This window comes from Mus pahari, chromosome 16 (assembly GCF_900095145.1).
Source record: "Mus pahari chromosome 16, PAHARI_EIJ_v1.1, whole genome shotgun sequence".
Lineage (NCBI taxonomy): Eukaryota > Metazoa > Chordata > Mammalia > Rodentia > Muridae > Mus > Mus pahari.
The window spans coordinates 509,262-524,612 of record NC_034605.1 but is presented as its reverse complement, the minus strand read 5'-3'; the positions used below and the strand labels follow the sequence as shown (position 1 = coordinate 524,612).

At 41.5% G+C, this 15,351-nt stretch overlaps 1 protein-coding gene across 2 annotated transcripts in view; it reads left to right on the top strand.

Moving 5' to 3' along the window:
* Hspa14 (heat shock protein family A (Hsp70) member 14) overlaps positions 1–7,572 on the top strand; it is a 23,938-nt gene extending 16,366 nt beyond the window's left edge. For both annotated transcript variants that reach the window (XM_021215498.2, XM_029547555.1), the window contains 5 exons: positions 1,902–2,004; positions 4,619–4,831; positions 5,213–5,386; positions 6,648–6,718; positions 7,362–7,572. In XM_021215498.2, coding sequence (XP_021071157.1) covers positions 1,902–2,004; positions 4,619–4,831; positions 5,213–5,386; positions 6,648–6,718; positions 7,362–7,440 — 640 coding nt within the window. In that variant the 3' untranslated portion in view covers positions 7,441–7,572. The remainder of the gene's footprint in view (positions 1–1,901; positions 2,005–4,618; positions 4,832–5,212; positions 5,387–6,647; positions 6,719–7,361) is intronic.
* Positions 7,573–15,351: the final 7,779 nt, after the last annotated feature.

The following is a 15,351-nucleotide window of genomic DNA, read 5'->3' as shown; positions in this document are numbered from 1 at the left end:
CTGGGATTAAAGGCATATGCCACCACACCCGGCTTCGGAGCTCATTTTTTAACAGACTAAATAGTGCTACAGTTTGATCCCAAAGTTCTTACTGTGTAGTTTTTACTCTTTGCTGGAGATTGATAGCTGTCTGCGCTCGCTGTCCTGGCTGGACTGGCTGGGCTGGCTGGCCAGGGAATGAAAGCTATCAGCGGTCCCCCACCCCTTACCTTCCCAGTGCTGGCACTGTAGGCACATGCCGCATGCCCACTATAGGCACATGCTGCTGTGCCCAGTTTGGTATATGGTGCTGGGGACTCACCCTAACTGGGCAAGTGCTCTTGCCCATTGAGCCATCTCTTCAACCCTTTGTTTTGCATTTTGAAACAGGGTCTCATGTAGCCCAGGCTAGCTTTAAACTCACAATAGTGAAGGATGGCCTTCTGTATCTACTTCCCTAGTCCTGGGACTGCAGGCGTGTGCCACTTTGTGCAGAAGGAGAACCCAGAACTTCATACATGTTAACCAAGCCCTCTACCAACTGAGCTACATCTCTAGCCAGTATTTTATGTTTTAATGATCTTTATGACATTTAACAAACAGACTTAAAATAACATTGTGTTTAATCATCTTGTCTTTTAAGTGACCCAAGACAGGGCTTACAAGTGATTGCATCTTTACCCCCAAACCCAAGGGGCCAACGATTAACTGCTCCCCTGCCTCTCCCGTTGCACGTTTACTAGCATCAACTTGTTAGCCTGTTGCAATTTCCCCAAGTCTGACAACACAGTACTTGGAAGCATAGTTAGTTACCGGCTCTCTTGGATTCTCTTGCCTGGTTTGGGGCATCTTCTCCATCTTTTTTCATAAAACAGCCTCTTTCCTTCCCTTGGCAATTCTGAAAATCCTGCTCATGGTGCTTAAAGTCATTTTGGACGAAGGGAAACATTCAGATGCTTCCCGAGGAAGCTCTGTGGCTAGTGGCTAGCTCTTTGATATAGCCCAGAGGACAGAAGATATATGAAAGTACACTGAAGTCTCCTCAAAGGTTGAGAACCTTCGTGTTGTTTCTGTTTCTAGGATGCCTTAGTGCTGAGTCTGTTCACATACTCAGCGTGTGTTTGCTTATTCATATCTGTGTAAAAAGGAATTTATCAACATTTTCAAACATTTTCAACCATAAAGTATTTAGTATTTGTAGGTAAGAAAATTTAAAATCACTCACTTGCATTTAAGAAATCAAGTGTGGGTCAGCAAGGTGTCTCGGCAGATGAAGGTGCTTATCTACCTCTATGTATGTATGCACCATGCGGACACAGACAGACAGTAAATGTAGCAGACATTAAGTACACGAGGGTATGAGAAGCCAACCGGCACTCTTGGCAGTTGTAGAACTTGCTATGAGTTTAATGGGGATTTCTGAGTTTTTCTTGCTATACATTAATAAAATGTAACTTTATAAAGACTGAGTGTGAAATGAGGCAGTCCAGCTTTCATGGATACATGTGTGTCGATGCTCCATGTCAGTACGCAGCTTTCCTAGTGCAGACTCCATGTTGCTGTGACGGGATCTCGGGTGTAAAGGCGTGTAACTGAGAATGCCTGTGAAAGCTGGCACATGGGAGAGAAGCGGTCCAGTCAGTCGTGCTACTGGATTTACCGTCAGGCATGCCGTGGAGTTGCATATCTTCTGTGCTAGTTTATGGATGTTTACGGGTCAGCCATGAGCAAAATGGCCCTCCCTTTGAATTAGATATAGCTATGTTCAGATGTGTCAGTGAATAACTCGGGGACACACACACACACACACAGTGTCTGATAACATGCAAACCTGTTCTTGAGGGTTCAGTCTTCCGAGAAGAGAGATTACACTCGGTGTTTGCTTGCCCTCTTCTCCATCCCATGTTCATGTCTGCCTGCAGAGCAAGGTTTGAGCTACTCTGTTCTCCGCTTTTTAACAAATGTACAGAAGCAATCCGGGAACTCTTGCGCCAGACTGGATTCACAGCAGATGATATCAACAAGGTAATGCTTCATCTCTCCTCTATTTCTTTTAGGGAAAATTTCAGATTTAAAACTTAGGGAATAATGGTGTAGAAAAATATTTATGTTTCAGAACTTTTGTTAATGTTTAATGATCTGGTGAACTCATGTGTATGTGTATATTCTGTTTCTTCTTTTTTTTTTTTTTTTTTTTTTTTTTTTGTTTGTTTGTTGGTTTGGTTTGGTTTGGTTTGGTTTTTCGAGACAGGGTTTCTCTGTGTAGCCCTGACTGTCCTGGGACTCACTCTGTAGACCAGGCTGGCCAAGAACTCAGAAATCTACCTGCCTCTGCCTCCCAAGTACTGGGATTAAATGCATGTGCCACCACGCCCGGCCAATATATTCTGTTTCTTCACACACACACACACACACACACACACACTCACACACAAATAAGAACCAGACTAGTTCCCTCCCAGTGTTTACATGCAAGACAGGCACATACTGAAGTATGTCCTGTGCAGCAGTACGTGTGCTTGCTGGCCAGTGACCATCAGCTCTGAGGTGGGTACTGCCATCTGCCCCAGCTTGATAAGAGAGACACTCAAGTGCAGAGATGAAGCGATTTCCTGAAGATCTTGAAGTTAGTGAGGAGTAGAAGTAAGATTTGGGGGATGACTTAGAGGAACTCAGGCAACTCGGGGCAGCTGCATCATGGGAGAACCCTCACCAGCAGAGATGACATCTGCCGTCCAGCATCTGCCTCCCTGGAACTCCCTGTGCACTTGCAGGCGGCCCTACCACATTGCCTGCTGTCCACCAAGCCAAGTGTTATCTTCTGTAGCCTACGGGCAGGCCACATGGCAGCTTAAAAAGTTTCCTCAGCTCCCTCCAGTTAATGGCGTCCCTCTGGGGCACTGTTTGAGTTCAGTGGGAACAAACAGCTGCGCCATGGCAGCTCTCTTGTCTGCGTCTTACTTTCTCTCTTACAAGAAGGAGGCAGTACTTCACCGTAGAGGTAAGCGGTGTAGCTGATTCTGAGGGTTCCTGTCACCCAGGGAACATTCGGAAAAATACTGTGGGTGATTGGTTAGTGTCGGTTCCCTTTTTCATTTGTCGTGGGGCTCTGTCATTTAGCAGTCACTGCAGTGTGACTCTGAATTGTTTGACTTGAAGCATTCTTAAGCCTTAGACTGTTGCTGTGGATATAGGCGTTTAAGAATTTAAAAAGCCATGCCTGCCTTTCGTCCGCTGCCCTTGCTGCAGTAGGTTCCGGGCCGCGTGTCTAGCAGACTGTGGCTGGAGCGCTGCTGCCATGACTGCTGCCCTGGCTTCACAGTCACAGGATGTAGGTTAAAGGAGCAGCCGTTCGTGGACTCCTGAGAGAGGATGAGCATTTGAGGACGTCTGCTACCTCTAATGCTTCAGTTTCTATGTAGTATGACAGTGTATACAGATAGCGTCCTAGACAAGCCTGACGTGAGGCCAGTCCTCTTACAGAGAAAGGGAACAGACGTTTAATCCCCACAGAAGCCCTACAAGGTAGGCACTGTCTACACTTGCAGATGTTTTATTTTATTTATTGATTTTACAGTAGTAAGGACAAGTACTTAGCACCATGGCTAGGGTGGTGTGTGCCAGTGAACTGAAACCTAGTTCTCGGGAGCTGGCTGTCTACTGTGTCTGTCAGCATTCACCGTGCCACTGTGTACTTTTCATCTGAAAATTAAGCGGAAAAAGACGTAATTTTCCAGGGTTTTTTTTGGGGGGGCGGGGGCGAACTCACAGTTTACTAATAGTTTTTTGTTGAATTATGCTAGCTTACAGTTTACTAATACAGCTTTTTGTTGACTATGAGATTAAAAAAAAAAATCTACATTTTTGTTGTGTATTTACCAGGATCAAAAATTTTAGGAAAAAATTTCCTTCCTAAAGGCAAACCCACATTAAAAAACAAACAAAACTGGTCTTCTCACCCACCCCCACCCCCCGCCTACAGATTGGGGTGGTCCCTGTCTCGTTCCACATACTCAAGAGCACTCGTGTTCTAACCGGGCTTCAGGGACATTGAATTTGGAGAATCCTTCATTAAAAGGTTACATAAGCAGCCGTCGCCTATCTCCCTTCCCAGGCTGTGTGTTCAGCACTCTGCATAACCAGAGACTCGGATGATGGTTGGATGGGTCAGAGAAACCCGGGGGATTTATGGAGTAGTTTGATATGAAGTTCTTCAGAGATGAGATTTACTCAGATAGCAGACCAAGAGCTTAACATTTCATACAAACATAAGCATCTTTTCTTCTCAAGGCCCTTGCTAGTTTTCCATAGTAGAGGCAAAGAAAAATCTATGGTGTAGTTTTCTTATGAAGAGATTAATGATACTGGTTACAAAAATGATATAATGATATACACATTTCTTATAAAATGTTGGGATAATACAGAATATTAATTACTTCTACTGTTCAATTGACTATATGATTAAACTGTACCATATTAGTCATAAGCCCAATATCTATGGCTGTGCTATATTTATTATGTGATTCTGTATCTTACCTTTGTTGAGAGGAAAAGCTAATAAGCCCACTGTATATTGTAACGTTTTGTCGGGCATGGTCTCGTGTGGTAGGAATGGCTCATCCTCTCCTGTGTGTTCTAGGTCGTGCTGTGCGGTGGATCTTCAAGAATCCCAAGGCTGCAGCAGCTGATTAAAGATCTCTTCCCAGCCGTGGACCTCCTCAACTCTATCCCTCCAGATGAGGTCATCCCTATTGGTGCAGCCATAGAAGCCGGGATTCTTGTTGGGAAAGAAAGCACCTCAGGAGACGACTCTGTCATGATAGAGTGCTCAGCCAAGGATATTTTAGTTAAGGTGTGTTTAGTTTTCTATGTTTATATAAGTTTACTACAATTACTGTAGGTTTCATTTATATTTTAACATGTAACAAGTACAGTAAGAACTAGTAATTATTTCTATGAGTTCTTTATGTTGTGTCACTTAATATCTATGGAACATGTTGATTTCCTATGAAAATACAGTTTTAAACACCAGCTTCTAGCATACGTAGAGAGAACTGTGTGTCAGTATGTAGTCAAACACGGGGAGGTGGGACTGGGGGTTGTATCTGTGTTTTCTCTGCCACTTTCCAGAGTGTTGACGAGGACTATGTATTTCCATTACAGCAGGAGTAACAGGCTGTTATCAGTTGAAAAGATAAAAACCTTGTGCCCTTCTTGCTTTGTTGACTCTTAGGGAGTGGATGAGTCAGGTGCCGACAGATTCACAGTACTGTTTCCCTCTGGGACTCCGCTGCCGGCCCGAAGACAGCACACACTGCAGGCCCCTGGGAGTGCATCTTCTGTTTGCCTTGAACTCTATGAGTCTGAGGGGAAGAACTCTGCTAAAGAGGAGGCCAAGTTTGCACAGGTAAATATACAAAACTGGACATTACAACTTTATCTCAGGCAAACATTTCACTTTTCCTCCTGAAGTCAATTCAGTTAACATCTCCATTAACACAAAATATATGTACTCTGGTAATTCTTAAAAACTAAGTTGCTTCTACTTACTCATTTTTTGAAAGTGAGAATAAATAATTGATGAAACAATAAGAATGAAACTATTTTGTGTTTACACTGCTTCTCTGTGCTCTGGGCTCATCTTAGTAATTTGGCAACTGGAAGAAGAAAAGACTTCTCAGTTTGGTAAATACCAGATGCCGTATGAGGTAATGTTCAAACAGAACTGCCTGCCTCAAGTTGTCCTTTGATCTTTACACACTTGTCAAGGCTCGAGCCCATGCACGTGTGCACACAAAATGACTAAGAGAAAAGAATTTTGTGAAAAGAAAATTGCAGGGCTAGAGAGATGGCTCAGCGGTTAAGAGCACTGACTGCTCTTCCGGAGGTCCTGAGTTCAAATCCCAGCAACCACATGGTGACTCAGCCATCTGTAACGCAGTCTGACTCCCTCTTCTGGAGTATCTGAAGACAGCTACAGTGTACTTACATATAATAAGTAAATAAGTCTTTTTAATAAAAAAAAAAAAAAAAAAAGGAAAGAGAGAATTGCAGGCTGGGCAGTAGTGGGTGGTGCACGCCTTTAATCCCAGCACTCAGGAGGCAGAGGCAGGCCGATCTCGGGGAGTTTGAGGACAGCCAGGACAGTAAAATCATTAAACTTGATCTTGGCAGAGTCCAAGACACAATGCCAAGCTTCTAACTGGGTGTATTGGAACACCTATCTTTCAAAACTAAGAAATTACAGACTTTCATAATACCTCTTGCTGACAAATGTTACCAAAAACCTCTGTATATTTCTTCGAAGTGGATAGCAGTCCGAGTATACACAGAAAGTGTGCTGGAGGGTAATCCATGTTACTATGGGTAATGACTTACTTACCATCAAAGTAGTCTGTTTTTTTTTAGGGCAGTGCTTCTCAGTAGCAATCATGTTAATTGGATATGACATAAAAGAGGGACAGATACTTTAGTTGTCTTATATCCTCCTTCCAAAGGAGATAGAAGCCTCTTAAGGCTTAACTCCTTAATTTCTGAATTCTCTCTAAAGGTAAGATAGTTGAACACTGCCCTGGTTTAAAAGGTTTGTTTTGGGTAGAGCCTTGATCCTTTACAATAAGAAAGTATTGAATTGCCTTTATTTGTTTGTTTTGTTTTTGCACAAACAGGTTGTGCTCCAGGACTTAGATAAAAGAGAAAATGGGTTGCGTGATATACTAGCTGTCCTTACTATGAAAAGGTACAAAATGAAATGTTGCCAATGTTATGAAGATTCTCTGAAACTTAGTCCCTTTAGAGCTTGGCTAAATTATCATTCTAGGCAAATCATTTGTTAAGATGCTGCAGTTGTTTTCCTAGTGAGAGTTTCTATTTTTGAAAAAAGTGTATATTGAATAATTAGCAGCTTTGTGGGTCTTCTGTTGTCCCTTTTCATCTCTATGGGGAAACTCCAGGAAATTTGTTCCTAGTTAAATTCAGCTGGTGCCATTTGTTTCCTAGCAAGGCAATCTTGTCATTGTTTATTTCAAAGAAAAGTTTCTCATTGACTTTGTAGTCTGTAAACCATATTTAGAAAGAATATCGAACTCATATTGGAGTGGGCTTGCCATAGCCTGGCTTTGAAGTTGGTATGACCTATCTTGAGCTTTGTAAAGTCTTAAACATTTATCATCTTGGATTTCCAGGGAATATAGCTATGAACTCAGAGGTCTAGAAGTAAATCTAAGAGCTTCCTAGAAAAAGGCACATGCCAGATTTAAAGACACTGAACTTGTGTTTAATTTGTCTTAAAATTCTTTTGAAAATTTCCAAGTCCTCCTCAGAGACTTGATAATGTTTGTAGGAACTGAGCTTATGAAACACGTTTTTTTTGTCTGTCTTAGGGATGGATCTTTACATGTGACGTGCACAGACCAAGACACCGGCAGGTGTGAAGCCATCACTGTTGAGGTTGCATCCTAACTCTTCAGATAAACCAAGATGTTTTTTAGACCTATAATATCAACATTATTTGGTTTTGTGTATAAGTGTTTATAATAAACTGCTTTTTCAATGAAGGTATAAGCTATGTTTCTATTAAAATACAATTTATTAGTAAGTACTGGAGTCTTTGTTTTCTTTTTCATATAAGACTAACCATTATTAATGGAAAATAGGGAAGCTCTTTAAGGTGTAAGTTAATTTGATTAAAATAAAATTTACTGAAATTTTTAGAAGTTTTAAATGTTCTAATTTGAATGACTTCTGTTAGTTTCTTGATGAATAAGAGCATTTAAAGCCGGGCGTGGTGGCACACATCTTTAATCCCAGCACTTGGGAGGCAGAGGCAGGAGGATTTCTGAGTTCGAGGCCAGCCTGGTCTACGGAGTGAGTTCCAGGACAGCCAGGGCTACACAGAGAAACCGTGTCTCAAAAAAAACAACAAAAAAAAAAACAAAATGAAAAGAGCATTTAAATCCCTTTCATAGTAACTGAGAATAGTTGTAGACTATAGTGTATTAGCGTCCTCATTACTGTGACAGAATGCCTAACAAAAACTTAAAGAGAGGACAGATTTATTTTGCTTATGGTTTAAGGGATTTCTTTCCATTATGAGGGTGTGGTACTACAGCTCACATCATTTTAGACTGGAAGCAGACAAGGAAGGAGCCAGAGCAAGATAGATTTCCCAAGACACTTCCTTTAACTCTGCTTCCCCCTTACTGCCCACCCAGTTCCCTATAAGTGCCATCATGGGGGTGGGGTACTCTTTTGATCTCAGCACCCAGGAGGCAGAATCAGGCAGATTTCTGTGAGTTTGGGGCCAGCTTGGTGTACAGAGTGAGTTCCAGGACGCCCAGGGCTACACAGAGAAACTCTTGGAAAAGGAAAAACAAGTTTACATATATCTAGCACACCATGGTATTGAGTAATATATTTATTCCTAAAGAAATGCAGGCATAGAAAGCCTAACCAAACCTACTAAGGCAAATATAAATACTTTTTTGTTTGTTTGTCTGTTTTTGAGACAGGATTTCTCTGTGTAGCACTGGCTGTCCTGGAGCTCACTCTGTAGACCAGGCTGGCCTCAAACTCAGAAATCCGTCTGCCTCTGCCTCCCGAGCGCTGGGGTTAAAGGTGTGCGCCACTATACCCGGCTATACTAAATACTTTTGAGGCCATCCTGGACTATAGAGTTCCAGGACAGCCAGGGCTCTACAGAAAATACACAAAAACCTTGGGGTGGCATGTGAGCAGAGACACAGAAACCTTGCCTCAAAAACCCAGGGGTGGCATGGGAACAAGGAAGCCCTCTGTGAGCAGAGTGCCGCAGGTTCACCTGTGGGGCTACAGTAGATGAGGTGGCATCAAGTCGTTTTTCTTATTTGTATGAAATACTTCACTTTTTAATAATCTAATCTCTTAACAACCCTACTTACTTTGATCCAGTTCCTATTTTAATCGAAATCTTAGTTTCAGTCATTTCTGTACTTTCCTTCCCATTCTTACTATAAATATGACTAAAGGCATTGAGCAAAAATCATACCATAGATTATTAGACTATGTTAATTTTTTTCTACCACATTTATTAGGAAATCACTCTTTAATTCAGCCTCATACAAAATCTTAGGGCACAAGTAAGGCTGTAGACAAGTGCTTTGAGAGGAGGTGGAATCTAACATACCTCTCAGTAGAGGTTCATTACCATCTGAACCCCCTGAGCCACACTACTGTCCACATTCAATAAGTGTTCTGGCCTTCCAAGTCCCCAGAAGAATTGCCCATCTAACTGCTTACTCTACTCTAGCCTTCATTTCTAGATGTTTCCAAATTCCTTATGTACTCCAATTCCAAAAGTGTACATCCAAGGTGAATTACATCATTAGGTAATGATACAATGACTCCACCTTAGTACCAGTTTTCTGTTAGTTTTCTCAGCAGTGTGACAGGATACCTGAGATTACCAATTTTAAAATGAAGGAGGATCTACTTAGCTCAGGATTTTAGGGATTTCAATTCATTGTGGTTGGAAACAATGAAAGGGCCCGTCACGTGACAGACAGGAAGCAAAGGGGATACTGCAAAGAGTCAAAGTAAGATGCACCCTCTAAGGGTCTGCCACAAGCTCCTATTGGCTACTCATTGTTAGGACCAAAAGGTCACAGAGTGTAAGGGAGTAATTACTTACTTTAGCTCTTCTGGATTCTGAGCTCATGGGAGACCAAGATATAACAGAGAAAGGAATATAGAGAAGTGGCTACTAACCACACGGCCGTGGGCAATATGTCTAGATTTGTCCCCCCTCCCCCAAGAGAAGAGTTTACACTGACTTCTCCCTTGGTTCCCAACCTCTCCCATAGGACATGGTAGCATATATCTGCAGTTGCAGCTGTTGGGATGCTAAGAAGGTAGGATTGCTTTAGCCCAAGTCAGAGACCTACCTGGACAGCATAATGAGAGAACCTGTTTCAAACAAGTTAACAAAACCATAACTCCGAAGCCGGGCGTGGTGGCGCACACCTTAATCCCAGCACTCGGGAGGCAGAGGCAGGCAGATTTCTGAGTGTGAGGCCAGCCTGGTCTACAAAGTGAGTTCCAGGACAGCCAGGGCTACACAGAGAAACCCTGTCTTGAAAAACAAAAACAAACAAACAAACAAAAAACCATAACTCCATAGTAAGTTTCTAAGCTATGTTATCTATAACTTCTTCAAACCGGATGGATGTGGCTTATTAAAGATGTTTGCTGGGCGTGGTGGCGCACGCTTGTAATCCCAGCACTCGGGAGGCAGAGGCAGGCAGATTTCTGAGTTCAAGGCCAGCCTGGTCTACAGAGTGAGCTCCAGGACAGCCAGGACTATACAGAGAAACCCTGTCTCGAAAAACCAAAAATAATAATAATAATAATATAAATAAATAAATAAATAATGTTTACTGAGGAGGCTGGAGAGATGGCTCAGCGGTTAAGACCATGACTGCTCTTCCAGAGGTCCTGGGTTCAATTCCCAGCAACTACGTGGTGGCTCAGAGCCATCTGTAATGGGATCTGATGCCTTCTTCTGGGGTGTCTGAAGACAACGACAGTGTACTCATATAAATAAAATAAATCTTTAAAAAAAAGTTTACTGAGGAAATGGCAGTGTCCTTTAAGAGTTCCTGAAGATGCAGGAGGCAAAGGTTTGCATGATAATTTCGTATCAAATTAGTAGTAAACTGAATAGAAAGCATATCTTTAAATAAGGGGACAACTTCAAACATGAATTCTTGACTAAGTACTTTGCTGTTTCTTGTGTAAAGTTACATGATATTGAAAGATTATATCTATATCTAGTCTATATATATGACATCTGACCTCAGGACTAAGGAAAATACCAGCTGAATTGGTTCAATTTCTAATATAAAATATTTGTGCTTTGGAAAATATTTTAGGATTTTATTTTATGGTTATTGCTTTTAGTGTTTTCAAAGAAATCAGGGGTTGGTAAACTTGAGCTTATAGGTCAGAGCTATCTTATACCTGTTTTTATAAGTAAAGCTGTGTTAGAACATAGCCTTGGTCATGTGTTCTCTGTGGCTATGTAACAGAATGTGTGATCCACAAAGTTAAAATATTTACTGTCAGCCAGGCAGTGATGGTGCATACCTTTAATCCCAGCACTCAGGAGGCAGAGACAGGTGGATTTCTGAGTTCGAGGCCAGCCTGGTCTACAGAGTGAGTTCCAGGACAGCCAGGGCTATTCAGAAAAACCCTGTCTCAAAAAAAAACAAAAACAAAAACAAAAACAAAAACCCAAAAAAACAAAAACAAAAAAAAAAAGGAAGGAAGGAAGGAAGGAAGAAAGAAAGAAAGAAAGAAAGAAAGAAAGAAAGAAAGAAAGAAAGAAAGAAAGGAGAGAAATATTTATTGTTTAGCATGCCGCACAAATACGTTTGAAGGCCTATGAGATGGCTTAGTGTGGAAAAGCAATTGAGCTCCTAAGCTCAATGATCTGATTTAGATCCCTGGAACCCATGGTGGAAGAGAAGAACCAAATCTTTCAAGTTTTCCTCTGACTTTGCATCATGGCACATACATAGCCACGTACTAAATAATAATAAATATAATAACAACGATCTGTTAATTCAAAGTAGATTATTTCTATAATAAAGTATGTAAAGACTTATTTGAAATTTCCTTTCTTCCATATTAATGTTATTTACATTTAAGTCAAACTATAATTCGACTTGTGCGAGTGTGTGCCCCCTATGTGAGGCCAGTGATATTTTCCTTCATTAATCTTCATGTTCTTTTCTGAAGTGAAGTCTCTCAGTGAACCTGCAGCTCACTGGCTGGCCAGACTGGCTGACCATGGAGCTCCCAATTACTAAGTGCTAAGAATATGGGTGTGTCTTAGTCACTGTTCTATTACTGAGAAGAGACACCATGACCAGAACAACGCTTCTTTTTTTTTTAACTTTTTTTTTTAGAATTATTTATTTTATTTATATGAGTACACTGTCACTGTCTTCAGACACACCAGAAGAGGGCATCGGATCCCATTACAGATGGTTGTGAGCCACCACGTGGTTGCTGGGAATTGAACTCAGGACCTTTGGAAGAGCAGTCAGTGCTCTTAACCTCTGAGCCATCTCTTCAGCCCCCAGAACAACTCTTATTAAAAGCAGGGGAGGGGGATTTAATTAGGGGCTTGCTTACAATTTCAGAGGTTAATTCATTATCATGGTCGTTTGTAGGCAGACATGGCGCTGGAGAAGTAGCTGAGAGTTCTACATCCAGAGTGGTGGTGATAGGGTGGGGGGTAGGAAGAGAGAAGGAGGGGGCAGACAGCCTGACATGGGGTTTTGAAACCTCAAAACCCACCCCTAGTGACATTTCCTTCAGCAAGGCCACACCTCCTAATCCTCCTAATCCTTTCAAATGGTGCCTTAGGGACTAAGCATTCAGAATATGAGCTTATGGAGGCCATTTTTTACTCAAACCACCACACAGGTGTGAGCCACCAAACTTGACTCTTTTTTTAACATGTGTGCTGAAGATCTGATCTCGGAGCCTCATAATTGTAGAGCAAGCACTTTACTTACTCAAGCCATATCCTCAGCCCATCAAATTATAATTTTGCCAATGCATGACACCATCTAAAGGATATAATCAAATATAGAAATAGGAGAATGACAAGTCCTGGGGTCATAACCAAGGGTCTCTTTTACAGGGATGCAGCTCCATCAATGAGGACTCTACTTCTGTGACCCAGGTACCTCCAAAGGCTCTCCTTCCCAAGCATACATATTGAAAAGTGTGATCTTTTAACGTGATTTAAGAGATGAGCGGTACAAGCATTCAATCGATATTTCATTGTAGGAGGTTGATAGCCTTGACATATGTAAAAAAAAATTTTTTTTTTTTTTTTGGTTTTTTGAGACAGGGTTTTTCTGTATAGCCCTGGCTGTCCTAGAACTCACTCCGTAGACCAGGCTGGCCTAGAACTCAGAAATCCGCCTGCCTCTCTCTCCCAAGTGCTGGGATTAAAGGCGTGTGCCAACACGCCCAGCATATGTAAAAATTCTTAAGTACTAAAAAAAAAAAAAAAAATCAAAAGAGGTTATTTGGGAAAAAAAAGTCGGGTTATCTAAAATGACAGAGAGTGACCATTATAACATTTATAACTATTTTAGTTAGGGTTTCTATTGCTACGATGAAACCTCAGGACAAAAAGCAAATGGGGAAGGAAAGCATTTATTTGGCTTACACTTCCACATCACTGTTCATCATCCAAAGAAGTCAGGACAGGACAGAAACTCAAACGAGGCAGGAACCTGGAGGTAGGAGGTGGTGCAGAGGCCATGGAGTGATATTGCTTATTAGCTTGCTCAGCCTGCTTTCTTATAGATCTAAGGACCACTAGCATGGGATAGCACAACTTACAAAGGGGTGGGTCCTTACCCATCAATCACATCATTGAGAAAATGCCCACAAGGCTTGCCTACAGACTGATCTTATGGAGTCATTTTCTTAATTGAGGCTCTGTCCTCTCAAATGACTCCAGCTGTTGTCAAGTTGACATAAAGCTATCCAGCACAATATCCAACAAATGCTAATCCTTATTTGCTTTAATTCATTTTTACGTTATGAGCCTCACCACAGCTCTGAGTAGCAATGCTGGGTAGACAGTAATGTGATGTGTATTGCTTTTGTTTTCTAATGGTGAAATAGATTCTAGAGTTTAAATTTTTCTGTGTTACATAGTCTCAGTTCTGAATAATTGGTGAATTTTTGTTTTGTTTTGTTTGTTTTGTTGAGACAGGATTTCTCTGTGTGTAGTCTTGGCTGTCCTGAAACTTGCTCTGTAGACCAGGTGGGCCTCACACTCACAGAGATCCTCCTGTTTCTGTCTCCTGAGTGCTGAGGTTAAGGGTATGAACCACAACCACGTGGCCACTTAGGAAATTTGAGGCCAATATTCAGATTATTTTTTTTAACTTATATTTTTGTCAACTTAATATTTTAAGTATATTATATGCTTATCTAAATTCACATTTTTAATCTAGTGTGCATTGTACTCTATTTCTCAGAGAACATTCAAGTTGGAAAAGATAAGCCCCACAGTTCAATCACATTTTCAGCAATAGTTATGGAAATTTGAGAAGTATCCTAATCTCTTCCTTCTATCCCAAAGAACGGGATGCTCCCCCTCCCCCCAGCCACTTCTGATTTTCTTCTTCCAAATCCATCACTAGCCAATGTTTACCACGCCCCTCGGTTGAATCTCAGGACCCTTTACCTTCTTACAAATTCTTGTGGCCAAGCAGCATGGCATTGCCCTGCAGTCCAGGTTATTTAGGAAGCTGAGGCAGGAGGATCATTTGAGCCCAGGAATTCAGAGATAGCCTGGAAAACTTGAGGAGATCCTGTCCCTTAAAAAAGTAAAGTTGATAATCCAAAGAGCTTTTTTTTTTTTTGGTCTTTTGAGACAGGGTTTCTCTGTGTAGCTCTGGCTGTCCTGGAACTCACTATGTAGACCAGGCTGGCCTCGAACTCGGAAATCCACCTGCCTCTGCCTCCCAAGTGCTGGGATTAAAGGCGTGCGCCACCACTGTCCGGCCAAAGAGCTTTTGTTTATTATATATATATATATATATATATATATATATATATATATATATATATATATATATATAGTGTGTGTGTTAAAGAGTTTTCAAGTTATTCAATAGATTTTAAAAATAATTTTAAACTGTAAAAAGTAATTGAGCATGTTATTCATGGGAATAGCATCTTTATAAAGACATTTGAAACAAGCTCTAGCAATAAGTGTTTGGCGCTGTGTATTCTTTTCAAGCCCCCTAACTTCTGGCTTATCCAGGAGATAGCTGTGTTTTGATATATACTTTCTTCTGTCAGGATATGACACATGTTGTATGAGTTCTGGAAAATGACAGTACATCCATGAGAAAAACCACAGAGATCAAATGACAGGGCGTTCCTGGAATCAGGGAGAAAGTGCTTGGTGCCATGCCGTGAGGAGGACATGTTCTGAGAGGTGTGTTTTGTGCAGGTTAGTGTGTAAAGATTGCAGAACACTTGCAGAGCTGCTAACCATGTCACCAGGAGACAAAGTTGTTACACACGGAAGACTGCGGTTCTGGGCTCATGGGTTTCCTGAGGCGCTTCGGGCCTACTCTTCTACACTCTGAGAATAGAGAGTAGACACTAATGAAGGTTGAATTGGCTGGGTCTACTCTATGCCCTGGAATTCAGACAAACAAGGGAAACACTTCATTTATAAAATAATAATTTGCATAAAAAAGTGTGCAGGGTTGTGATCAACCCAGAGCCTTGGCCCTATCAGACAACTGCTATTCCACCAAGCTATCCTCCTGCCTCCTGGCATCCTTT